This window comes from Sciurus carolinensis, chromosome 4 (genome assembly GCF_902686445.1).
Source record: "Sciurus carolinensis chromosome 4, mSciCar1.2, whole genome shotgun sequence".
Classification (NCBI taxonomy): Eukaryota; Metazoa; Chordata; class Mammalia; order Rodentia; family Sciuridae; genus Sciurus; species Sciurus carolinensis.
Window position 1 is genome coordinate 176,761,233 of NC_062216.1, and position 26,133 is coordinate 176,787,365.

A 26,133-nucleotide genomic window follows, 5' to 3' on the forward strand; every position below is an offset into this window, starting at 1 on the left:
TAAGGAAGTCTGTGCCAGCACCTATATGATGGAGTGTTGACACTGTGTTTTCTTCTAGCAATTATAAGGTTTCTGGTCTAATTCCTAAGTCTTTGATCCATTTTGATTTGAGTTTTATACACGGTGAAAGATAGGGGTCTAATTTCATTTTTCTACATAATTATCCAGTTTCCACAATACCTTTTGTCAAAAAGGCTGTCTTTTTTCTAAGATACATTTTTTTGCACCTTTGTCAAATATCAGATGGCTATAGCTCTGTCTTTGTGTCTTAAATTCTATTGGTCTTTGTCTATTTTGGTGCCAATGCCATGCTGTTTTTGCTGCTATAGCTCTGTAGTATAATTGGAAATTGGGTATTGTGATGCCTCCTGCCTCTCTCTTCTCGCTTAGGATTGCTTTGGCTATTCTGGGTCTGTTATTTATTCAAATGAATTTTAGGACTTTTTTCTAATTCTGTGAAGAATGTCATTGATATTTTGATGGGAATTGCATTGAATCTGTATATTGCTTTTGATAGTGTGACCATCTTGACAATATTCTACCTATCCAAGAACATGAATATCTTTCCATCTTCTAAGGTCTTCAATTTCTTTCTTCACGTTCTACAATTTTCAATGTAGAGTTCTTTTACCACCTTGGTTAGATTAATTCCCAAGGAGTTTCCCTGCCTTTAGGTTATTGTGAATGGGATGGTTTTCCTGATTTCTTCCTTGACTGAATAACTGTTGGATTGTAGGAAACCTATTGATTTATGAGTGTTGGTCTTGTATCCTGCAACTGTGCTAAATTCATTTATATGCTCTTGAAGTCTTCTAGTGGAGTTTTTTAGATCTTATAGATATAGGATCATATTGTCAGCAAACAGAGATAGTTTGATTTCTTCTTTTCCTATGTGTATCCCTTTGATTTCCTTTTCTTGCCTGATTGTTCTGGCTAATGTTTTAAGGACTGTATTGAATAAGAGTGGTGAGAGTGGACAGCCTTGTCTTATTTCTGAATTTGGTGAACATGCTTTTAGTTTTTCTCCAGTAGTACCATGGGTTTGTCATAAATGGCCTTTATGATGTTGAGGTGTGTTTTTTCAATTCCCAGCTTATGCAGTGTTTTTAATATAAATGGGTGTTGGATTTTATCAAATGGCTTTTCTGCCTCTATTGGGATGATCATGTGGATTTTTGTTCATAATTCTGTTTAAGTGATGAATCACATTTTTGATTTGCATGTGTTGAAACAACCTTGCATTCCTGAAATGAAACCTACTTGATCATGGTGTATTATCTTCTTGATACGTTTTTGAATGCAGTTTGCTAATATTTTAGATAGGATTTTTACATCTATGTTCATCAGGGATATTGGTCTGTAGTTTTCTTTCCTTGATGCATTTTTGTCTGGTTTTGGTATCAGGGTTATCCTGGCTTCATAAAAAGTATATGGGAGTGTTCCTTTTCTTCAGTTTCATGGAACAATATGAAAAAGACTGGTGTTGATTCTTCTGTAAAAGTCTGGTAGAACTCAGCTGAGAATCCATCAGGTCCAGGGCTTTTCTTTTTTGGAACACTTTTAATTGCTATTTTAGTTTTACTACTTGATATTGGTCTGTATAGGATTTCTGTATCTTCCTGGTTCAATTTAGGTAGGTCATATGTGTCTAGAAATTTGTCTGTATCTTCCAGATTTTCCAGTTTATTGCAGTATAAATTTTCAAAATAGGATCTGATGGTCCTTTGGATTTCAGAGGGGTCTGTGGTGTTATCTCCTTTTCCATCTCTGATCTTGTTGATTTGTTTCTTCTCACTTTTTCTTTTGGTTAGTGTGACTAAGGGTTTGTCAGTTTTATATCATTTCAGAGAATCAATTCTTCATTACATTGATCCTGTGTATTTCTTATTCTCAATTTCACTGATTTTTGTCTCTGATCTTAATTACTTCCTGTCTTCTACTGGTTTGGAGGTTAGTTTGTTCCTCTTTTTCTAAGGCCTTGAGGTAGAGCATAAGCTTATTTATTTGCGATCTAATTTTTTTAATGTAGGCACTCAGTGCTATAAATTTGTCTCTTAGAACTGCTTTCCTACTGTCTCAGAGATTTTGATATGTCGTGTCTTTGTTCTTGTTCATATCTAAGAATCTCTTAATTTCTGTTCTCATTTCTTCTTTGATCCATTCTTTATTTAAGAGTATTGTTCAACCTCCATGTGTTTATGTGGTTTCTATTATTTTTTGTTGCTCTGATAAGATATATGGGATCCTATCAGTTTTTTATATTTGCTAAGATTTGCTTTGTGGACTAGAATATGATCTGTTTTGCAAAAAGTTCCATGAACTGCTGAGAAGAAGGTAAATTCAGCTGTTTGGGGATGGAATGTTCTGTAGATGTCTGTTAGGCCCATGATTTATACTGTTATTTAGGTTGGTGATATCTTTCTTAGTTTTTTGTTTTGATGACCTATTGGTGTAAGGGTGTGTTTAAATCCTCCTGCACTGTTGTGTTGGGGTCTAAGTGGAATTTAATGTCATGCAGTATTTTTTCCATGTAATTATGATTGGGTATGTTGACATTTTATTGATGGATTGTTCTCTTTACTTGGATATAGTGACCTTTTTTATCTCTTTTGATTAATTTTTGCTTGAAATCTACTTTGTCAGATATGAGAATACCTACTCCTGCCTGTTTTCTTGACCATGTGCCTGGAATATTTTTCGCCATCCTTTTATATTCAGTCTGTGGGTGTCTTTGCTTATAAGATGGGTCTCTTATAAATAGCATACAGTTGGATTTTTTTTTTAATCACTCTGCTAATGTGTCTTTTCACTGGGGAGTTGAGACCATTAACATTTAGTGTTAGTGTGGCTATATGTTTGTGGTTTCCTGCCATTTTGTTTTTTTTGCTATGTTTCATCCTGTTTAGTGGATTATTCTGTTGACCTTCTTCTGTTCGTGAACTTTCTAAATTATTTTTTGTTCCTCTGTGTAAAGTTTATCTTTTTTTTTAATTTGTTCTAATTAGTTATACATGTCAATGGAATGCACTTTGAAGTTTATCTTTGATTATTGTTTGTAGTGCAGGTTTAGTACTCATGAATTCTTTTAGTTTATTCTTGCTGTGAAATGTTTTTATTTTCCCCTTGAATTTGAAACTGAGTTTTGCTGAGCATAGTAACCTTGACTGATAGTTGTTTCCTTTTAAGGCTTGGAATATCTCATTCCAGGCCCTCCTTGATTTTAGGGTCTGGGCAGAGAAATCAGAAGTGAGCTTTATTGGTTTGCCTCTAAATGTGACCTAATGTTTCTTCCTTGTAGCTTTTAATATTCTTTCCTCATTTTCTATGTTAGGCATTTTGATTATGATATGTCTTGGTGAACTTCTCATTTGGCTTGGTCTATTTGGGGTCCTGTACACCTCCTGTATGTGGATGTCTATCACATTTCTGATATGGAAGAAGTTTTCTCTAACTATCTCATTAAAAATCTTCTTTATACCTTTAGTTGTATTTCCATGTTCTCTTCTATCCCATGATTCTCAGATTTGGTCTTTTAAAGTTGTCCCAGAGCTCGTGCATCTTCTGGTCATGTTCTATGATTTCTTCCCTTTATTGCCTTCTTTGCACTTAAGATCATGTAGCCTGTCTTCAGTGCCTGAAGTTTTGTGTTCAAAGGTGAGATTCCATTTTCTACACGATCTGGTCTTTTAGTGATGCTTTCAAGTGAGTTTGTAATTTGATTGATTTTGTCTTTCATTTCTGGAGTTCAGCTTGATTTCTTTTCATTATTTCTATTTCTTTATCAAAATGGTCTTTCATGGCCTCTAATGGCTGTCTTAATTCCTTCTTTGGATATTCTTTTAGTTCATTGAACATTTTTTCATTCATAAGTTTTTTATCATCTTTCTCTGGATTTTCATCCACCTCCCTCTCAGTGGGTTCCTTTGTTGAGAGATTGTGTGTTTGCCTATTTTCTCATGTTTCCAGAGGTCTTGGTCTTGAGCATCATTTAGAGTAGATTCTCTGCCTCTTTTGTGTGTAGTTGTCTCTTTTGTTCTGGGACTTCCCTCTGTGTTAGACCTGTGAACAGATGCCAGGGAGTAGGGCCTGAGTTCCCTCTCTGGTTATCCTCTTTGGGTTCTCATTGATGGTTTGGGCCTTTGGTCTCCTGCCTTCTTTGATTTGGAGTGACATGAGGGAATGTTTAGTTCTGCAGCCAAAACTCTTGACCTGTGAACTTTCAGTGTCCCTGTAGGTTCCCAGTTCCTCGTAGAATGGGGGCAAAATAAACAATAGTCAACTGTCGAAAACAGCAGACAGTAAACAGTGTTAGAGCGTAATACCCAGGTCCTACTATGATGTCTTCAACATTAATTGCCACCAATAAACAAGAATGGTGGGTTCAGCAATTGTCAGCAGTGAAAACAGTAGCCATGAAGTAGCTCTGGCTCTGAAGCAAAGAGCAGGTGCCGACCTTATCGCCACAGTGGCAGGATTGTGTCAGCACCATGGTGGAGGCAGTGGGTATTTGGAAAGCAGCCTCCTCTACTCCATCTCCTCAGTCCCCTGGTCAATTTCAAAAAAACTAACAAAACTAACAGAAGCAGTACCTGTTCACTGATGATGAATTAGAAAACAAAGATAAAGGGAAAAAAGAGACAATCTTAAGTCTCTCCACCCAGATATGACCTTAGGGGGGCAACTTCTAGCTGCCTCTGCTGTGTGCAGATAAGATCAGATCATTCCCTGGGCTCTAGGACCGCTTCAGGGTGCTGCCTCTGCTCTTCTGATTCCTCAACCATGGAATCTGATTTGTCCCCACTGCCTGGGGTAAGTCATCATGCTTAGTTGTTCAAAGACCTGCAGACACAGTCTTCCCCGCTGTCCACCTTGCTTTCTAGTCCCCCTGCCCTCAGTGGCCCTGTGTTGTCCCCTGTCCAGTCTTACAACAATCCATGAGGTGGGCACTGGCTACTCTATTTCACAGACAAGAATGCCAAAGGCCATAGAGGTCAGTCAGTGAGGGGGAGGCCTCATCCTGACCTAGCCCTCAGGGTCCCTCTCCACCCACCCAGCCTGTGGTCTGAAGCACTGATCCCACCTCTGTGGTCCCTGGCAACTCGTCGAGCTCCCTGCTGCTGGGCCCCTCTGACTAGCAGGCCCCTCAAAGCTCTGAAGGCTGCTCACTCTTATGGGGGCCGAGGAGGAGCACCCACCTCATGGCCAGCCAAGACCCCCATATTTTTCCTCTTCTGCATGTGGACAGTTACCACACTTGCCAGCTATTTCCTCAAGATTCTCTCAAGCCCAGGTCTCCCTCCACTTGACCTGTGTAAGCTCCCCAACTTGGGCACTGACCACATTTGGCAAGGGAAGGTCATAGCAGCTGATCTCAACCAAGTGCTTCCTGGGCACGCGGTGTGGCTAGCTCCATTCACTTCAGCCCCTGTCATCTTTGCAGAAACCTTGTGGGACAGGTACCCTCACCTGCACATGCAGATGAGAAAACCCAGATGAGAGGATCAAGTAATAGCCCAGGATAGGAACCATCCTGTCAGCCCTAAGGGACACTCCCCTGGTCTCCGAGGGTAGGAACCATCCTGTCAGCCCTAAGGGACACTCCCCTGGTCTCCGAGGGTAGGGACAATCCTGTCAGCCCTAAGGGATACTCCCCTGGTCTCCGAGGGTAGGAACCATCCTGTCAGCCCTAAGGGACACTCCCCTGGTCTCCGAGGGTAGGGACAATCCTATCAGCCCTAAGGGACACTCCCCTGTCTCTGGCCTGCTGAACCCTTTTCCCACTCCCCAGTTTTCCCAGATGCATCAGAGGAGAGGCAAAGCCTCAGGCCTTGTTAGCAGTGCTGCTCCTGAGGCTCTGTTGGGCAGGTATGTGCATCCTGAGGTGACCCAGTGCTTGCCAGATGCAAACAAGGTAACATAGTGACGTCACTGTGAGATTACACATAACAGGCTAAGAATTATTTTTTATGTGGTCATTTTTATCAAATGAAAAGTACACTATTGGGGCTGGGCTGGGGCTCCATCGTAGAGCACTTGCCTAGCACATGTGAGGCACTGGGTTTGAGTCTCAGCACCACATAAAAATAAATAAAATAAAGGTATTGTGTCCACCTACAATTAAAACAAAATTTTTTTAAGTATAATATTCAGGCCGGGGATGTAAGTCAGTTGGTAGAGTGCTTGCCTCGCATGCACAAGGCCCTGGGTTCAGTCCTCAGCACCACACACACAAAGTACGTTATTTTCCAGGCACAGTGGTGCACACCTATAATTTCAGTGACTTGGGAGGCTGAAGCCGGGGGATCACAAGTTCAAAGTCAGTCTCAGCAATAGCAAGGTGCTAAGCAACTCAGACCCTGTCTCTAAATAAAATATAGAATAGGGCTGGGGATGTGGCTCAGTGGTTGAATGCCTCTGAATTCAATCCCCAGTACTCCCCCAAAAAAGTACATTATTCACAATTATTGGTATTTCTCAATAATAAAGCAATTATATAGTCCTTACAACTTATACTGTGTCATAAGCTACAGATGTGGTATTTCTCCAATCTGGGACAATTTGTGACATGAAGGGACAAGGACACAGGGAGAAGAAAGGCTTCTGATGGAGAGGGGTTGATGAACGTGCTTGGGACTGGGCACACTGAGTCAGTGTGGGTAGACAGGAGGCAGGAGACCTATGGGGAAGGAGAAGCCAGGAGAAGGGTCGTTGAGGCATGGAAGTAGTCAGAGGGTTGGAGCTGAGGGGCCTGAGAAAGAGAGTACAGACTCTGAACCCTTGGTAGGCAGAGTGGACCAGCTGGAGCCAGGTGCGCAGTGCACGCCTGTGATCCCAGCAACACAGGAGGCCGAGGGAGGAGGATTTTAAGTTCAAGCCAGCCTTGGCACCTTAGCAAGAACCTGTCTCAAAATAGAAAATAAAAAGGGCTGGGGATGTGGCCTGAGGTAGCATGTCCCTGGGTTCAATTCCCAGAACTGGGGGCTGGGGAGATAGCTCAGTCGGTAGAGTGCTTGCCTTACAAGCACAAGGCTCTGGGTTCGATCCCCAGCACCCAAAAAAAAAAAAATTCCCAGAACTGAAAAAAATATATATAACCAGTTGGTCACAGAAAAATGTGGTTTTCTTCTGTCCTGAGGTCTGCTTAGTGCTTTGTCCTCACCACCTGGGTCTGTCCCTAAGAAGCAGATTACATAAGGAGCTCCTGAGAGTTGGAGAAGTCGCGTTTCACCTCCAGTGCTTGCACTGTGCCCTTTTAGATACCCAAACACAGCCTGTGAGCTTCTGACTTGTGATGTGCCACAGATCAGCGACAGGCTAGGCGAGGATGAGAGTCTGCTGAGCCTTCTGTACGACTTCCTGGACCGGGAGCCGCCACTCAATCCTCTGCTGGCCAGTTTTTTCAGCAAGACCATTGGCAACCTCATTGCAAGGAAAACTGAACAGGTAATGATGTGTGGAGCACATGTATTTTGGACAGTGATAGCCATCACTGTGAACCGTCACCAGGCTTCGGGGACAGCATTTTGATGGCTTACTGGGACACAGGTGGAACAGTGTGAGTGGCTGGCACATGAGCTGGAGTTTGAGTAAGAAAGGGGCTTCCCAGATACGCTTCTGATGGTCAGCCCTGGAACATAGGCACGCCCTGCTGCGGAGAGCACCAGTGGGGGTCCTGGGCCCTGCCTTCACTGCGCAGGACTTTGGTTGGCCCTCTCAGGCCTGTGCTTTGAGTGGGTGGTGAGTCTGGGTGTCCAGGGCACTTACTGCTTCACAGGACAGTGGGAGAGGGCGTTCCTCTCCCTGTAGCAGGGCCTTCTCCTGCCTCGTGTCTGACCTGACGGGCTTCAGCCCCTTTGCTCTGTGGACTGCTGGAGGGGAGGCCTGAGGTGGACTGTGCCTGGTACCCACCCAGTCTTCCTGTCTGTCACCCCACTCACCCATCCTACTGTTCACCCAGAAGCACATCTCAAACATCTGACCCCTTCTTCTGTAAAAATCTCACTATGTCTCTCTAAGACCTTTTCTTCTTCTAAGTATTAGTGGATTAGGAGAGAGGGAGAGAGAGAGAGAGGGAAAGAGAGAGAGAGGGAGAGAGAGAAGGAGAGAGAGAGAGAGGGAAAGAGAGAGAGAGAGAGAGAGAGGGAAGAGAGAGAGGGAGAGAGAGGGAAGGAGAGAGAGAGAGGGAGGAGAGAGAGAGAGGGAAGGAGAGAGAGAGAGAGGAAGAGAGAGAGAGAGAGAGAGAGAGAGAGAGTGTGAGCGAGCCCCTCTCACCACTCCAGGGTCGCCCCCAGGGATTCGCACAGTCACCCCCAGTTGACCCACGTCGGGGGATGATTTACTGATGGGTTCAAGGCTCTCATAACCCCTCATTTCACCTCTGAGCTCAAACGCGGCCTCACCCCTGAGCTTCCGGGGACGCCTCACATCTAAACTATGACAAAAGTGGTTTGATTCCCTTGAGGAAATTCTCCCTGCATGTTTTGAATATTCAGGGGACTATCATCTTCATCAGTCATAATCCAAGGTTTGCGAGCGATCCCAGAGGACCGTTTCTAGAGCAGAGCAGAAGTGAAGGTTGGCAGCACAGGAGGTGTGTGTGTGCACACTTGTGTGTCAGAGGGAGGCTGTGGACCACAGTGCAGCACTCTGGTGTCGGCAAGCATGGGTCTGTGATTTACTGGAGCCTGGTCACAGTGCTCTGCCACTCTCAGATGTTTCTTTACAATTCTGCTGGTGAACGAGGGCACTCAGGCCAACACTGGCCGGCCCCTGGCCTGTTGGATGAAACACAGCCACTGGCTGTGGTCACACATCGGGCCCCTTTCTGAGGCAGTGGTGGAGCTGAGCGGTCGGCTTCTGACTGGTATGTCACGTCCTCTGCACAGCTTTTGTGAGATGTTTTCCTTAGGAAGTTGATCAGTGTGTACTGTGCTGTTTTTTAATTGGGATTTTATTGAGGAATTGCAGATTCACACGCAGTGAATTCACGAGCTGTGGTGAAGAAAACCCCGTGTGCTTTGACCAGCTCTCGCCCAGGGCTGGCGTTTGGAGAAGTGCGAGCACAGTCTCGCAGCCAGGACTGGCGCTGAGGGCCAGCCCATTCTTCTTCCCCAGGTTTCACTGCTCACTCGCCTTCCGTGCCACTTGTCCCCTGGGGGCATTTGTGCAGCACCAGCACAGTCAAGACGAGAGGTTCAGAAGCCACAGTCCCTTCATGGTGACTGTTTATAGCCACACCCTGTCCCCTGTCCCTTACCTTCTTAAATATTGTCATTTCAAAATGTCATTTAAATTAAGTCATGTAATATGTACTCTGTGGATTTTCACATTTTGCTCAGCATAATTTCCTGTACACTCATCCAAGTTGTTGTGTGTGTCAATGACTTGTCCACCCTCCTTTGTTTTCTGATAACAAGGATTTAACCCACGGCCTTGTGCATGGTGGACATGCTGCACCACCGAGCTGCACCCCAGCCCAGTCTGTCCCTTTCCATTGCTGTGTGGAGTTCCATGATGTGGCAGTATCAGCTTATTTAACCATCTGCATGTTGAAGGATACCTAAGCTGATTTCAGCTTTTGGTGATTATCAGTAAAACTACTATTAATTCTGATAATTTACCTCTGTATTCCTTTTTAGTTATATACAAGATCATGTAATTTATAGTGATTGCTTTATCCTTTACAAATTGTGTATTTTTTTACTTCTTTTCCTTGTCTTATTGTACTGAGTGGAACGTTGGTACGATGTAGAATAGAAGTGGGCCTCCTCGTTTCATCTAGCACCTACGAGGAAAAGCCTTCGGCGTTCTGCTCTTCGTTGGGATCTTTGTCGTGGAGCCCGTGTGGCTGTTTTCTGTCTTTCTTTTTGTAACAGGTTCTAGCTATATTGCCTGGCTGTCCTGAAGCTCGTGACCTCCTGCCTCCGCTTCCTGAGTAGCTGGGATCATAGGTGTGCTGCACCACCACACCTGGCTCTGCAGTTTTGTTTTGTTTTTTAATCAAGTTTAAGGGTCTGCAGGTTCAGCTCAGTAGTGGAGTGTGTACTAACCCGCACAAGGCCCTGGGTTCCTGTCCAGCACTAAAACCAAGCAAAATAAGAACAAAAACAACTTAAGGAGATTATTCCTAGCTTTTTTGAAAGTTTATAACATGAATGGTTGTTAAAATTTTTCAGATGTCCTTATCTACGGAGTCGACTTTATCTGTTGACTTTATGGTTTTCCTGCTCTATGAACCATTGAATTTTGGTGATTAGTTTTTCTATTGTTAAACCAACGTGGAATACACTTAGCTTGATTGTGATGCATGTTCTTTCTTTTGTGTTGCTCGTGAGATGGCCGGTAACTTCCCTTTCTTTCAGTGCCTGTGTCACACTTCAGGATCAAAGTTTTACACCTTCGTACAGTTCTATGGGACATAGTCCCTCATTGCATGTTCTCTCAAGAGTCTGTGTAGCTGTTTGGTAGAAGGCTCTGACCAGGCAGTTAGAGCCCAGAAACTCTGGTGGCTTTAGTCATGAATTCTGTTTCTTCTGGTATTCTGGAGTGACTCAGATTTTCTTCTTGTCAGTTTAGTTAAGTGTTTTTTCTTCATAAAGGAAATTCCTCATTTTTCTTGATTTATACAAATTGGCATAGAGCTGTTCATATTAACTCATGAGAGTTTTCATGTCCATAGGATCTGTAATGGTGTCCTGTTTCAGCCCTGATATTGTTACTTGAATCTTCTGTTTTGTTCTTAGTCTTTCTCTCTAGAAATTTAATCATCCTTTTCAGAATGCCTTCTCCTCTCCGGCTTCTCCTTTTACCTTTTCTCCTACCTCCTCTTCTTCCCCCTTTTCTGTTCTTCTCCTTCACTCTTCTTCCCATCTTCTTCCTCAACTGTTTGAGTTTTCTGTTGCTGTAACCGAATGTTGCACAGTGGGTAATTTATTTATTTTTTAAAAAATTTTCTTTTTTGTGCTGGGGATATAGCTTAGTTGGTAGAGTGCTTGCCCTGCAAGCACATGGCCCTGGGTTCAATCCCCAGTACCAGAAAAAAAAAATTATTCTTTTTTGATATACGTGACAGTAGAGTGTATTTTGGCATATTATTCACACACAGAGTATAACATTCTAATTAGGGTCCCATCCTTGTTGTTGACATGATGTGGAGTTTCACTGGTCATGTATTCACGTGTGAACACAGGAAAGTGATGTCCCATTCATTCCACTGTCTGTCCTGTTCCCGTCCCCCCACTTCCCTTCCTTCCCCCTTGTCAAATCCTCTGAACTTCTATCTCCACCCCCATTGTGTGTCAGCATCGCCATATCAGAGAGATCATTTGGTCTTTGATTTTGGGGGTCTAGCTTATTTCACTTAGCATGATAGCTCCAGTTCCATCCATTTACCAGCAAATGCCATAATTTCATTCTTTTTTATGGCTGAGTAATATTCATGGGTAATTTATAAAAAGACTTATTTCTCCTGGAGACTAGGAGGCCCAAGGTCCAGGGACTGCATCCAAGAAGGGCAGAGTCCAAAGGAGGCCCAGGGTACCACATAGCAAGATACAGCAGTCTCTTCCGCTCCTGATGAACCTGCTGGTGTAAGCATGGGCCCCTCATGACCTCATCTGATTCCAGTCCCCTCCCAAAGGCCCCACCTCCAAGTGATGCCAGTGGTGAGAGTCAGGACTCAGTCGTTCTCCTCGTTGTTGAAGATCAAACACTGCAGAAACGCTGAGGCAAGAGTGAAAAGTTTTAATTAAGACAGAGCAGAGGGACAGAGGCTCCTCCACAGAGGAGGGGGTCCAAGCTGGTGCTGGAGGGAGGGGTTGTCCTGCCCCTTTTATACATTTTAGATTTCCTTTGTTCTCATGCCCCCTCCTCCTCCCATCCTGCCAATGGGAGGTGATCCAAGGCAGAAGGAAGCCACCAGGGGTCCAGGCAGGAAGGAGCATCCCAGGGGATACTCATTAACAGCTCCTTGCTGGGAGGAAGGGTTCCCTGGAAGCAGGTGACCTTGGGCACAGGTTGGAGGAGGGGAGGTGCTCTGGAGGGGTTAGCTTTTTTTTTTTAATTCATATTTTTTTTTATTAGTTGTTGATGAGCCTTTATTTATTTTTATGTGGTGCTGAGGATGGAACCCAGGGCCTGGAGCATGCTAGGCAAGCTGCACCACTGAGCCACAGCCCCGCCCTGGAGGGTCAGCATTTTATTTCCTTTCCTTTCTGACCAGAACCAACCCCATCTTTCCAGTCCAACAGGATCACCGCCTGCACTGACTGACCTTTTGCCCCCAGCCTCACAACTACCCTAACATACATGATTTGGGGAATTAGGTTCATAGCGTGTGAAGTTGGGAACCACATCCAAACCACAGCATTGTCCCAGCAAAAGCCAGCTGCCTGAAATGCCCGCACGCCATTGTTGTGGGCCAGGTACTGGGTCTGCTGCAGCCCCCAGCCCATGCCCTCATCCGTGTCTGACTGGGCCGATTCGCGACTGACGGGAACTGAACCCAGGGCTCACTGTCGCCTCTCCTGCCCTGATCTGCTCCCTGAGCCGCCTGCCATGTCCATGGTAGGGTGATGTTCCCCTGCCCCGGGGTGCACATTTTGTTGTCCACGTCCACGTCTTGTTGGCCCTGGTCACCAGCCCCCTCTGTTTTCTAAAGCTTCAGCCTTCTCTCCCCTCGGCCACTTCTGGGCTCCTGCCAGCAGCTGTCTGTGCTGTGCGCGTGCTCCCTGGGGTTTGTTCCAGGCCCTCCTCCCCCGCTCAGCTCCTCTGCACCAGTGGCCTTCCTCCCATGGCCTTCCTCCCCGCTCAGCTCCTCTGCACCATTTGTTTCTAGGAAAACTCCAACATGCTGTGCATAGCAGCGCGAGCACAGCTCCTCACGCACACTGTGATTGAAGGTCAGTCTTTCTCACGGAAGTCCTTGGAGGAGAGCCCCTCCTGGCCAGGGCTGGCCCTGCCTGCTCACCAGGTGTGCTTGATTTCAGGTGATTACATTCTTGAAGAAGAAGGACAAGTTCATAAGCCTGGTGCTGAAGCACATGGGCACCTCAGCCCTCATGGACCTGCTGCTGCGCCTGGTCAGCTGTGTGGAGCCAGCGGGGCTCCGCCAGGAGGTCCTACATGTGAGTGCCTGCGTGATTGTCTCCCGTGTCCTGAGTGTCAAGCACCTGGCCCCCAGCTCTCCAACAGCATCCCCAGCACCATCAGGGCTCCTGTCTGTACTTTTGGTTTTGCCTCCGCCCATTCAGGAGCAGAGAGCACACAGGTTCCTCTCCCCCAGCACTCTCTGGCCCCTGCTATGTACAGAAACCCACGTGGACTGTCCTTACCTCTGGCCCTGTTCTCGCCTCTTGGCCTTCCCCTTGAGGCGCCCACCCAGACCTTGGTGTGCCCAAGGTGCGTGCTCTGATCCAGGGCAGTCCAGCGATGGAGGCAGGAGCTGGTAGTAGTTCCACAGAGGCCCATTTCCTCTGGTCCGTCCACAGGTGTGGACAGACAGTGAAAGGTGACAGTCCGTGGGCCATGGAAAGAGCAGGCTTCCCAGCCCTGAGGGGAACTTGAGCTGGCTCTTGTTCAGTATGCTGTTTCTACTGCGATTTGAAGTAACACAAAGTGAGCTTTTGCAGCTTTGCCCTTTCCTGTCTCAGGGATCAGTGTCATCGAGGTGGCCATCCTCACTTCAGGCAGCTAGTCCATCTCTGTGTGAGGCCGACGTGCACAGAGTGAGCATGCCATGCACGTGGGCACTGGTGCCGCGGCCTGGGAGCCTGTGTGACGCACGCCTCCCTCCTCCCGTCACTCCAGTTTGCAGGGCATCTCTGAGGGGCGGCACCCACCTTCAGATAAGAGTGAGGCACCGTGCACACATGCACGGGGGACGGTACCAGCTCCACTGTGCCCACACCATCACCTGGGCCCCCACGGCCCTTGACCTGGTAGTGACAGCTCAGCCCTCACTGCACCCCTACAGCCACACCACGGTCCTCTGCGTGTCCTGATCCCAGGAAGGCCCAGTGCTTGTCTGGCTGCACGTCCAGCTGGGCTCTGGGGCCCCAGCTCATTCTGGCCTATCTACACGCTGGCCTTAAGACAGACAGGTGGTAGTCCACCCCTTTAAACTGCGGGCCACTCCCAGAGTCCAGGCATGGTGTTCTCTGGGTTCTCCTGGGTCTCGGGGACAGCGTGTGAGTCAGTCTCTATCCCAGGTAACCTGGTGTTTGGGTCCTTTGCACCAAAGGACCTTCCTTCCATTTAGTTAGATATAAGCAGAGGTGTTCATGGGCCTTTTTCCCTTTCAGTGGCTTAACGAAGAGAAAATCATCCAGAGACTTGTAGAATTGATCCATCCGAATCAGGATGAAGACGTGAGTGATGCTCTGAGAACCCGGCTCTTCTCGGGGAAGCGCCTGTGCCTGGCTGTTGGAGCGCTCGCTGCCGCTCTCCGGAGTGAGCAAGTCACTCCTTTCCTCTGACGAGGACCATTTAGATGCCTCTCTTCCTGTAATCAGTGCTACTGTCTAGGCAGTGTTTTGTTTTCTAAAAATCAGCATATAGCAGGGTTAGAAGTATAATTCAGTGGCAGAGCACTTGCCTTGTATGCATGAGGCCCTGGGTTTGATTACCAGCACTGCAAAAAAATAAAACTGCATATAATTTCAGAGGAGACTAATGAGGTCTAACTGGCCCAGTCCTAAGTTCTCTTAAAAAAAAAAAAAAAAAAAAAAAAAAACTATTACATACATATTATAAAAAAGTTTTAACAGGTTTTTGTTATCTGTGGCTGAATAATAAATATGAAGCTGAATTGTCTGCAAAAGTACTTTTCATCTCTAGCAATGTCAGTTTCTGCAGCTAAGGATCTGGCCACAGCCTAGTGACTCAGGGTTTCACACAAGAAAGCAGCCATCTCAGGGCTGCAGGTGGGGATCCAGGTCCACAGTCACAAGTCAGCTCTCTGCTGCACGGGGCTCACACTGAGGGCTAGTTTCATGGAGTAGACTGGACATAACTTAGCTCAGAAGTGGCAGCCATCATCTGGCTGCATTCTCTTCTTTAGGCTTGAATGACTAGGTTCAGCCCACACTCAAGGAGACGGATTCACAAGGACATGAATTCCAGGAGGGGATGGTTTGGGGCCCATTAAACTTAAAATACAAAACCATGAACATCATCATATATTCAGCAGATTGCAGACCGTGGATCAGATGGCAGTGACATCTGTGTAGCATATTCACCCTTTAGGGACTTGTTCTTAATTCCTGGGGTGGTTCAGCATAGCTGAAAACCTGATCTAGGGCTGGGCTGTGGCTCAGTGGTGGGCACTTGCCTGGCATGCGTGGGCTCTGGGTTCAGATCTCAGCACCACATAGAAATAAATGAATAAAATAAAGGTCCATCAACAGCTAAAAAAAAATCAAAACAAAACAAAACAAAAAAACTCTAGTCTAACTGTTTCTACATCTTGACGATGCACACAGTGGACATAGTCTGAGTCTTTGCAGAAAACTGGCTCAGAGAAACCTCTCAGGGGCGAGTGTGGTGTGCCAGCAGCTGTCCCTGGCTGAGAGCTGTTTCCCTGTCTTTTCAGAGGCAGTCGAATGCTTCCCAGGCACTCTGTGACATTGTCAGGCTGGGCAGAGACCAGGGCAGTCAGCTACCAGAGGCTCTGGAGCCAGACCCCCTCCTCACAACACTGGAATCGTGAGTGCTGGTGGGCCTGGTGTGGTGGGCCTCCCTCTGAGCCACAGGGATATCTTGGGGCCCGTGCTGAACACCAGGAACACTGCCACCACCTTAGAGGCAGTCTGACAAGTACCCCAGGCTCGAAACCCAGGGAGGAGTCCCCGGGGAATGCTGGGGCCAGCAGGTACGGGCACTGTGTGAGCCCTGGGCCACTGGCCCACGTGGTCTGCTTATGTGTGCCTGCCCCCCTGGCCTCTGAGCAGTGCGAGTGTGAGGGCCTGCTGCTCAGGCTGCTGGGGCTCCCTGGGGAGGGAAGTGTCCTTGCAGACGTCTGTGTGCCTGCTCTGACAGGCAGTGACCTCCATATGTCCTACAGGCAGGACTGTGTGGAGCAGCTTCTGAAGAACATGTTTGATGGAGATCAGACTGAGAGCTGCCTGGTCAGCGGGACGCAGGTGCTGCTGGCCCTGCTAGAGCCCCGGCGGGCAGGGTGAGCCTCTCCCCGGGAGCCGTGTGTGCTGCTCCCATGCCGCCAGCCTTGGTGTCCAGAGCGGCAGACTGTGCTGTTCGTGTCTCCTTGACTGTGCCTACTCAGTGAAAGATCCCCAGTCAGAAAGGTCCGCTGTCCATCTGTGGCCAAGTCCTCTTTGACCCTGGCCATCAGGCATGGGGCCCTGCAACTGGAAGGCACCCACTGTCTCCAGTGTGCACTGCATTTGCAGAGGTGTATGGAATGTGGTGTGGTTCTCCCCAGGCCTGTCCGGCAAGTCCCCACAGCTTGTGTGCACGTGTGTGTGTAGGATGTGTGCACCTGCCACAGGGCCTCCACTCTGACACGTGGCTGTGTGTTTCCATGTCTATCTGCCAGGCCAGGGCAGGGAGCCTCTATTTGTCTTTGTTTCCTAAACCCCGTGAACAGAGTGGCTGCCGACTATTGAACCAGGCACTTGGTTTCAGGGACTGTCCTCCACCTTTCTCATTTACCAGGTACTTTCAGCACCTACCATGTTGCTCACACAGGGTCCTGGGAGGCAAAGGTACCTGAAGCCTGGCCTCTCCTCCCTCACTGCTCCCAGTTTGGCCCACGAGATCAGCTTGTGTACAGAAGTGATGTGTTATGACAAGGGCAGTAGACAGGCCAGCGTGTGCCCGGGGGCCTCAAGAAGCAGTCTGCATGGACTAGTGTGGAGCCTCGCTGGTCAGGGGCTTTCCCTGAGAGGTCCCTGTGCCAGCGACAGTCCCTGACAGAAGCGCCCTGGGTGAGTGGGGAAAGGTGCACGTGCATAGAGGCCCCCATGCCGTGGCCCTGGGGAGGGAGGCCACCACAGTCTTCAGGTGTGCCTGCTGGAGGCCTGTGGGTCAGAGGTAGGAGAACACCAGCTTGGATAGGAGGCAGCAGAGCAGTCTGGGTAAGGTTGACTACCCAGGTAGACATTTCAGGAGGTATCTGAAACTCATCTAGAACACATGGGACCTGCAGACCAGGTGCTGCCAGAGCTACCCAAGCAGATGAGGTATCTTTGGACACCCTGTGAGCCTCAGACAAGAGAGGCAGTGCCCAGGGAGGCTGCAGCAGGCTCGTCTGCCCCAGGAAGCTCTTGTGAGGCATGGTGTTCCTGGGCAGCAGCCCTTTTGGACACCCCCCGTCCCAGAGTCCATCAGTGGGATTTGGGTCTCAGGTAGCCTCTGCCTGCTCTGTTCCAGCACATGCTGGGGTAATGGTCTGACTCTCCCAAAGTGACTGCTGTGTGTGTGTGTGTGTGTGTGTTTCTGTGTGTCTGTGTGTTGTTGTTGTTGTTTTTAGAAGATGGACACAATACCTTTATTTTGTTTATTTATTTTTATATGGTGCTGGGGATTCAACCTAGTGCCTCACACGTGCCAGGCAAGCACTTCCACTGAGCCACAGCCCCACCCAACCGCTGTTCTCTTTTTCCCACATACTGGGAAGAGCTTCATCATCCCCTGGCACTGACAGCTTATGCTTTTTTAGAAAATAAAGAAAGAAAAAACAAAAAACAGGAAAATGATAAGAAATTAGCTTAATCTTTGTGGTGAGATTTTTTGCAATCTCTCCCTCAATACCTCATAACTATGTAGTTGTTAGTTTATTACCTAAAATCAGAATTGTGATATTATAAGGATTTTCTCGACTTAGACAATGGGAATAGCGATCTATCTTCATAAACCCAGGAACCCTGGGCCTCTTTGGGGAGTGAGCCCAACCCGACACGTGACAAGATGAATGGCATAGAAATTATAAAGAACAGGCAGCCTCTTCTCTCTGCTTTTTTATACTTTAACATATTTAGTTTTTTTTTTTTTTTCTGTAGTGATCAAGTATTTCTTTTATTACCAGAAAAGGTGTTTAGATAAATATCAGAAATTTTCTTGAAAAAGGACAGAGGTAGTGTGGCCAGTCGAGGGGCAGCAGCGCTGTCATCCTGTGCCGCCGCCGCCCGCCTCCTGGCTGTGCCCAGCCGTGTTTCCTGAGGGCTCGTGCCCTCTCTGTCTGCCAGCCACAGGTCTTGAGTGGAAGCCTTGATGGTGCCACTCTTGAGATTTCTTTCTGGGAGAATGACAGAGCTCTTGTGGGAAGCAGAGGGTGAGCCAAGCGTCGACAGGCCGGGTAGCTGTGCACAGGGCACAGGTGTCTGTGAGGCTCCATCTGCTGTCCTCACCCACAGGACAGAGGGCTTGGTGGACTCCTTTTCTCAGGGACTGGAAAGGCCGCACGCCGTCAGCAGTGGAGTCCTGCATGGCATCCAGCCCCGGCTGAAGGACTTTCACCAGCTCCTGCTCAACCCGCCAAAGGTACACGCTGCGCCCAGCTGCTGGGAGGCGCTCCAGGTGCCTTCCCAGACCCCTCCAGCCAGGTCCAGCACAATGCTCTCCAGACCTTGCCCGTCTGTGGACGCCCCACTGCCTGCACAGGCCAGCCTGGGCGTCGGAGCACTCACAACCTCCCCAGTAGGAGCTGGAGGTCGGGCCCTTGCTTGCTCAGACTCCCGCTGCTGAGGTGCAGAGGTTCCCACCACCTCAGCCTCAGCCAGCGCCCACTCCCTCCAGCCCGTCCCCTCCCCTGGCCTGCCGTGACTCGGCTTCCTCGCCTGCTGAAGTAAACGTGCAGAGGCGGTTTCATCTCCTCAGCTCACAAGGTGGACACGTGTGCTGGGGGCATCTGAAAGGCTGAAGCCCCCTCCCGAGTGTTCGCAGGCTCTGTGCTCAGCGCCCTGAAGCCGTGGCTGTGGGCGTTCGCAGCGAGGTGTCTCACAGGGCTGCGGCTGCGCCCTGTCCTGAACACCTCTGACACTGACACACACCACTTGGCCTGGCAGATGGGAGTCCCAGGCCCTTGGCTTACTCTCCTGGGCCCAGGGGACATGGTGAGCTCTTCCTTGCAGGGCCCTACATACACACCTCACTCCTCCTAGCCTGGGCCACGCCATGGAGCAGCGACCCTTGCCTTTGAGTGGTTGACATGTGAATCCAAGGAGGCCAGCAGGAGCCATGCTGGTGGCCAGCCATCACTGAACTAGGCATGGTGGCATGTTCCAGTAATCCCAGCTACTTCAGAGGCTGAGGCAGGAGGGTTGGAGACCAGCCTGAGCAACTTAGGCCTTGCTTGAAAAAAATTTTTTTTTAATTTTTAAAAAAGGCTGCAGTGTAGCTCAGTGGTAGACTGCTTACCTAGTGTGCATGAGAGGCCCTGGGTTCATCCCCAGCACAAAAACAGAAACAAGGCTCCAGCGGGGTGGTGCTACCTGTGTTTGCAGAAGAAAGCAATCCTGACCACCATTGGCATCCTGGAGGAGCCCCTGGGCAGTGCCCGTCTGCATGGTGCGCGCCTCGTGGCTGCTCTGCTGCACACAAACACACCCAGCATCAACCAGGAGCTCTGCCGGCTCAGCACCATGGACCTGCTGCTGGTGAGTGGGGGCCACAGCCAGCCTGCTGCCTGGGGGCAGCAGAGTGGGTCCATCAGTGCAAGAATCTGAGCAAAGTCCCGCTAAAGAGAGGTGCCAGTTCCCAGTCCCAGGTCTTGCCCACATCCTGGCACAGCACTCTGAGCGAGGAGAGGTATGCCTGAGCCTCATAGGAAGCTGGCATCCTCTAGGGACCTGCTGCGACAGCAGAGGCAAGTGTCCAGTCCTTTCATCTCCCTTCTTACATTTTGACTTGACCAGATGGGACTTACGTCGTCACTCTTAGAAGATGTCCTAGAAGAGACACTCTCCTCTTGTGAGGAGAAAGTGGCCTGCAGGATGCTGCGGGTGCCTGCGGAGCGGGAGGGACAGGCAGGAGCTGCTGCAGAGAGCTCCTAGAGGTGCTGGCCAGAAGGGCACTGCCCGACGAGGGGGCTGTGGGCCTTCAGGGCGCCCTCTTTTCTGCCTGGCCTGCCCTGGGGCCTGGAGTCTTGAGAGCTGAGATCTTCCACAGGCTCAGTCCCAGGACAAGGACTTCTCCCTTCCCACCTCAGATCTCCGTGGTGATAGAGATTCCAGTCGGGGTCAGAGGAGCTTGATTCCAGACCTACTTTCCTTTTCCTTTCTTCAAAATAATTTTCACGTTGTCTCTTTCTTTTATTTTCACTTGTGGTAAAGTACCATGACATGAAATTGTCCATTTTAACCATTTGTGTGCACGTGGTACTAGGGTTGAATCAGGAAAGTTCTGCCCCTAGCTACCTCCCCAGTCCTTTTATTTTATTTTTGAGATGGTCTTGCTGAGTTGCCCAGGCTGGTCTTGGACTTGTGATCCTCCTGCCTTAACCTCCTGAGTAGTGGGGTACCATACCTTTCTCCTTCACCCATTTTTTAATGGAGTGGTTTGCTTTTTCGTAGTTGAATTGTAGGAGTTCTTTATATATTCTGGATATTAATCCTTTATTAGGCATATGATTCTCAAATATTTTCTCCCTTTTATTTATTGGTTTATTTTTTGGGGTACCGGAGATTGAAGTTAGGGGCACTCAACCACTGAGCCACACCCCCAGCCCTATTTTGTATTTTATTTAGAGACAGGGTCTCACGGAGTTGCTTAGCACCTCGCTAAGTTGCTGCGACTGGCTTTGAACTCGCAATCCTCCTGCCTGGGCCTCCCGAGCTGCTGAGATTAGAAGTGTGTGCCACTGTGCCAGCCATTTTCTCCCTTTAAGGCTGGTCTTGACAAATTGTATGGGCTGGACTTCCATGGTCCTGTCTCGGCCTCCTGAGTGACTGGGACCACAGTTATGCGCCACCATACCCAACTCCTTTCTCTCTCTCTTTCTCTCTCTCTCTCTCTCTCTTTTTAAATATTTTTTAGTTGTAGATGGTTTTTCATTTTACTTATTTATTTTTATGTGGTGTTGAAGATCGAACCCAGTACCTCACACATGCTAGGCAAGTGCTCTACCACTGAGCCCCAGCCCCAGCCCCTCCTTTACTCTCTTGATGGTATCCTTTAACACAAGAAAGTTTTACATTTTGATGAAATTCAGCTTACCTTGTTTTTTTTTTTTTCTTTGTTACCTGTGCTTTTCATGTCATATCCAAATCCAAATGTCAAAGAAACTTTCCTCTATGTTTTCTTCAAAGAGTTAGATCTTTGACCTATTTTGAGTTAATTGTTGTATATGGTATGAGGTAGGTTCCAACTTCATTTTTTACCATGTGGACATTCAGTTTTCCTAGCATCATTTGTTGGAAAGCTGTCCTTATCCCTTATCCCTTGGAACCCTTGTTGAAAGTTGTTGGGAAGGCTTCTTTCTGGGCTCTGTATTCTATTAATTGGTCTGTATCTGTATCCTCATTCTAGTGCCACACTGTCTTGATGCTTGTAGCTTTGGAGTAAGTTTTGAAGTTAGAAAGTGAACATCCTATGGATTTGTTCTTTTTTCTGATTGTTTTGACTATTTCTAGGTACCTTGAGTTGTAATATTTTTCTGCAAATATTTCTGCAAAAATAATTTCTCTTGGTAGTTTTATAATGATTGCGTTGAATCTGTAGATCACTTTGGGTAGTGCTATCTTTTGAACAGTATTAGATCGTCTAAAATCCATGAACACAGATGCTCTTTCATTGATTTGAATAGGTCTTCTTTGGTGCTGTGGGGTGGAAGAGTGCTTGCCTTGCATGCACAAGGCACTGGATTCCATCCCCAGCCCCTCAAGTAACATTTTTTAATAAACATTTTTTAGTTGTAGATGGACACAATATCTTTATTTATTTTTTTATGTGGTACTGAGGATTGAATAGTGCCTCACATGTGCTAGGCAAGGGCTCTACCACTGAACTACAGCCCCAGCCCTTCAAGTAAATTTTTTAAATGTAAAAATAATAAATAGGTCTTCTTTAAATTCTTACAGCCAAGTGTTTTAAAGTTCTCAATGTGTTATAGTGCAGTCTTCAGCCTTTCCCTTCCTTGGGTTAGTTTATTCTTAAGGATCTTATTCTTTTTGATGCCGTCATACATGAAGTTATTTTCTCTGCTTCTTGGATTGCCTGTTGCTACTATACAGAAATGCAGTGATCTGTGTGATTCTGCGTGCTACAACTTTGCCGAATTTGTGTTCTAACAGTTTCTGTGGAATCCTTACAGAACTTTCTACATACAAGATCATGTCACTTGAGGAACTGGGGCTGCGGCTCAGTGGTAGAGCCTTGCCTGGCACATGTGGGCACCGAGCTTCATCCTCAGCATCATGTAAAAATAAATCAATAAATAAAGTTTTTAAAAAAGATTGTGTCACTCGGGAGCTGAGGTCATTTTACTTCTTTTCCAATTTGGATGCCTCTTTATTTCCTTTTCTTGCCAGATTGCTCTGGCCAGGACTTCAGTGCTGTGTTGGACAGGAGGTGAGAGTGGGCCTCCTGTCTCGTTCCTGATCTTGGGGGAGAGCTTTCCATCTGTCAGCACTTGGTATGATGTCAGCTGCATTTTTTGTAGATACTTCTGTAGATTCAGATTATGTTAAAGACATTTCCTTCTATCCCTATTGAGTTTTTTAAATTAAGAGAGTGTTTTGAACTTTTTTCAGAGACTCTTTTTTTATGCATTGAGATGTTCATTTTGTCTTTGTTCCTTATTCTGGAATATGCTGTATCTCACGGATTTCCACCTGTTGAAGCCTCCTTGCATCCAGGAAAGAGTCCTGCTCTGTTGGGTGTCTGATCCTTTTAATATAATGCTGATTCAGTTTGCTAGCATTTGCATCAGTATTCATAAGGAATTTTATCATTTTCTTTTAGTGACCTTGTCTGGTTTTGGTGTCAGGGTACTACTGACCTCACAGAACAAATTAGGACATGTCCCTCCTCTTCAGTGTTTGCAAGAGTTTGAGGGTCAGTGCTGATTCTTAAAAGTGTGATAGGACTCGCCCGTGAAGCCCTGTGCTCCAGCTCCCCTTCGTTGGGAGTTGGGTCTGAGTCCGTGTTGCAGTTGAGGGGACATGGTCAGGCACCTCTAAAGTGGCTCAAGGTCACACAAGCAGAGCAGGTGAAGCTGAGGCATGGGCTGTGCCTCTTTGAAGTGGAGGGTCTGCCTTTCTCAGCTGCCACATGGGGTGTGAAGAAGGGCTGCTCTTAGGCTGGAGTGGAACCTGCACCCACCTTCTCTCCCCAGTGCACCTTCTCCTCCGTGCTGAGGCTGGGCTGCTGTGGCCTGCATCAGGTGCAGTGGTGGCCAGAGAGGCATTTGGGCGTAGACTCAGCTCTATGCCTTCCTCCCCTCCCTGTCCTCATCTAAAAGAGGCTGTGTCGGAGATGGGACATGGGATGACCACTGCCCTCAGGGGCCTGTGTCTCCCAGGGACACCTCCTGTGGGAACACGTGCTCCAGTCCCGGGTTTGTGGAGGAAGATGCATGCAGCTGCTCGTGGGAATTCAGCTTGCTTCCAGAGACTCATGGGCCAAATACAGATCATAAAGGGAAATTTCATATTCTTAGATCTGAGAAATAATAAAAGTAATATGTATCAAAATATATAAAGTGTAGTTAAAGTAGATTTTGCAGGGAAATATATAACCTTTCAAAGATTCACACTGGGAAAGACTGGAATCAGGCTTCTAACTATGGACATAAATAATAAACTCACAATGGAAAGAAGACAATTATTTGGATAAGGGCAGAGGTCAGTGACACACAAGCCACAGGCAGGAGGGGCGAAGGGCAGGGGCAGCCCCTGGCAGAGGTATTGAGAGAATCAGGGATACCTGCAGTCAGGAGCTAAGTGTGGGAGCCCTTTCCCTTTGCGTCTGTAGTTCAGCTGTAAGAGAGGATCCATCTAAGAACTTTCCTTTGTCCTCTGTTTACTCAGGACTTGTTTTTTAAGTACACCTGGAATAACTTTTTGCACTTCCAAGTGGAGCTATGCATAGCCGCTATTCTCTCCCATGCTGCCCGGGAGGAGAGGGCAGAAGCCAATGGATCCGAGAGCAGGGTGGAACCTCCACAGGGGAGCGGCAACAGGGTCAGGAGCCCGGACACACCCCAGCCCGTTGCCAAGCTCCCTGAGAACATGATGGTGACACACGTAAGTCCAGCACAACGTCCTGCTCGTCAATGCAGGCTGACCTACCCAGACGATGGGTGTTGGGCGTGGGGTGTGCCATCTGCCAGTAGTGTCCAGCACTCAGGCGTTGTCTGCTGCCCTGACAAAGAAACTGATGCGTGAGGATATATATACGTTTCCCAGGTCACAGCTGGGGGACAGAGAAAGCGAGGGCATGCAGGGGAGGCCACAGAGCTGGGGACAGAGAAAGCGAGGGGCATGCAGGGGAGGTCACAGGCAGGGGAGGTCACAGAGCTGGGGACAGAGAAAGCGAGGGGCATGCAGGGGAGGTCACAGAGCTGGGAACAGAGAAAGCGAGGGGCATGCAGGGGAGGCCACAGAGCTGGGGACAGAGAAAGCGAGGGGCATGCAGGAGAGGTCACAGGCAGGGGAGGTCACAGAGCTAAGGACAGAGAAAGCGAGGGGCATGCAGGGGAGGTCACAGGCAGGGGAGGTCGAGAACTAAGGACAGAGAAAGCGAGGGGCATGCAGGGGAGGTCACAGAGCTAAGGACAGAGAAAGCGGGGGGCATGCAGGGGAGGTCACAGGCAAGGGAGGTCACAGAGCTAAGGACAGAGAAAGCGAGGGGCATGCAGGAGAGGTCACAGGCAGGGGAGGTCACAGAGCTAAGGACAGAGAAAGCGAGGGGCATGCAGGGGAGGTCACAGGCAGGGGAGGTCACAGAGCTAAGGACAGAGAAAGCGAGGGGCATGCAGTGGAGGTCACAGAGCTGGGGAAGAGAAAGCGGGGGGCATGCAGGGGAGGTCACAGGCAAGGGAGGTCACAGAGCTAAGGACAGAGAAAGCGAGGGGCATGCAGGGGAGGTCACAGGCAAGGGAGGTCACAGAGCTAAGGACAGAGAAAGCGGGGGGCATGCAGGGGAGGTCACAGGCAAGGGAGGTCACAGAGCTAAGGACAGAGAAAGCGGGGGGCATGTAGGGGAGGTCACAGAGCTAGGACAGAGAAAGCGAGGGGCATGCAGGGGAGGTCACAGGCAGGGGAGGTCACAGAGCTAAGGACAGAGAAAGCGAGGGGCATGCAGGGGAGGTCACAGAGCTGGGACAGAAAGCGGGGGGCATGCAGGGGAGGTCACAGGCAAGGGAGGTCACAGAGCTAAGGACAGAGAAAGCGAGGGGCATGCAGGGGAGGTCACAGGCAGGGGAGGTCACAGAGCTAAGGACAGAGAAAGCGAGGGGCATGCAGGGGAGGTCACAGGCAGGGGAGGTCACAGGCAGGAGAGGTCACAGAGCTAAGGACAGAGAAAACGAGGGACATGCAGGGGAGGTCACAGAGCTAAGGACAGAGAAAGTGAGGGGCATGCAGGGGAGGTCACAGAGCTGGGACAGAGAAAGCGGGGGGCATGCAGGGGAGGTCACAGGCAAGGGAGGTCACAGAGCTAAGGACAGAGAAAGCGAGGGGCATGCAGGGGAGGTCACAGAGCTAGGACAGAGAAAGCAGGGGGCATGCAGGGGAGGTCACAGGCAGGGGAGGCCACAGAGCTAAGGACAGAGAAAGCGAGGGGCATGCAGGGGAGGTCACAGAGCTGGGGAAGAGAAAGCGAGGGGCATGCAGGGGAGGTCACGGGCAAGGGAGGTCACAGAGCTAAGGACAGAGAAAGCGAGGGGCATGCAGGGGAGGTCACAGGCAGGGGAGGCCACAGAGCTAAGGACGGAGAAAGTGAGGGGCATGCAGGGGAGGTCACAGAGCTGGGGACAGAGAAAGCGGGGGGCATGCAGGGGAGGTCACAGGCAGGGGAGGTCACAGAGCTAAGGACAGAGAAAGCGAGGGGCATGCAGGGGAGGTCACAGAGCTAAGGACAGAGAAAGCGGGGGGCATGCAGGGGAGGTCACAGGCAGGGGAGGCCACAGAGCTAAGGACAGAGAAAGCGAGGGGCATGCAGGGGAGGTCACAGGCA

General features: G+C 48.6%; 1 protein-coding gene across 13 annotated transcripts in view; it reads left to right on the forward strand.

The window, feature by feature from the left end:
- Ppp6r2 (protein phosphatase 6 regulatory subunit 2) overlaps positions 1 to 26,133 on the forward strand; it is a 91,562-nt gene that overhangs the window by 53,964 nt on the left and 11,465 nt on the right. For 8 of the 13 annotated variants that reach the window (XM_047547980.1, XM_047547983.1, XM_047547984.1 and 5 more), the window contains 8 exons: positions 7,257 to 7,443; positions 12,987 to 13,124; positions 14,301 to 14,366; positions 15,590 to 15,702; positions 16,061 to 16,174; positions 18,372 to 18,498; positions 19,461 to 19,613; positions 23,985 to 24,200. In XM_047547980.1, coding sequence (XP_047403936.1) covers positions 7,257 to 7,443; positions 12,987 to 13,124; positions 14,301 to 14,366; positions 15,590 to 15,702; positions 16,061 to 16,174; positions 18,372 to 18,498; positions 19,461 to 19,613; positions 23,985 to 24,200 — 1,114 coding nt within the window. Of the gene's footprint in view, positions 1 to 7,256; positions 7,444 to 12,835; positions 12,900 to 12,986; positions 13,125 to 14,300; positions 14,367 to 15,589; positions 15,703 to 16,060; positions 16,175 to 18,371; positions 18,499 to 19,460; positions 19,614 to 23,984; positions 24,201 to 26,133 lie in introns of those variants that run through there. The other 5 variants (XM_047547988.1, XM_047547992.1, XM_047547989.1 and 2 more) reach the window with 4 other exon arrangements.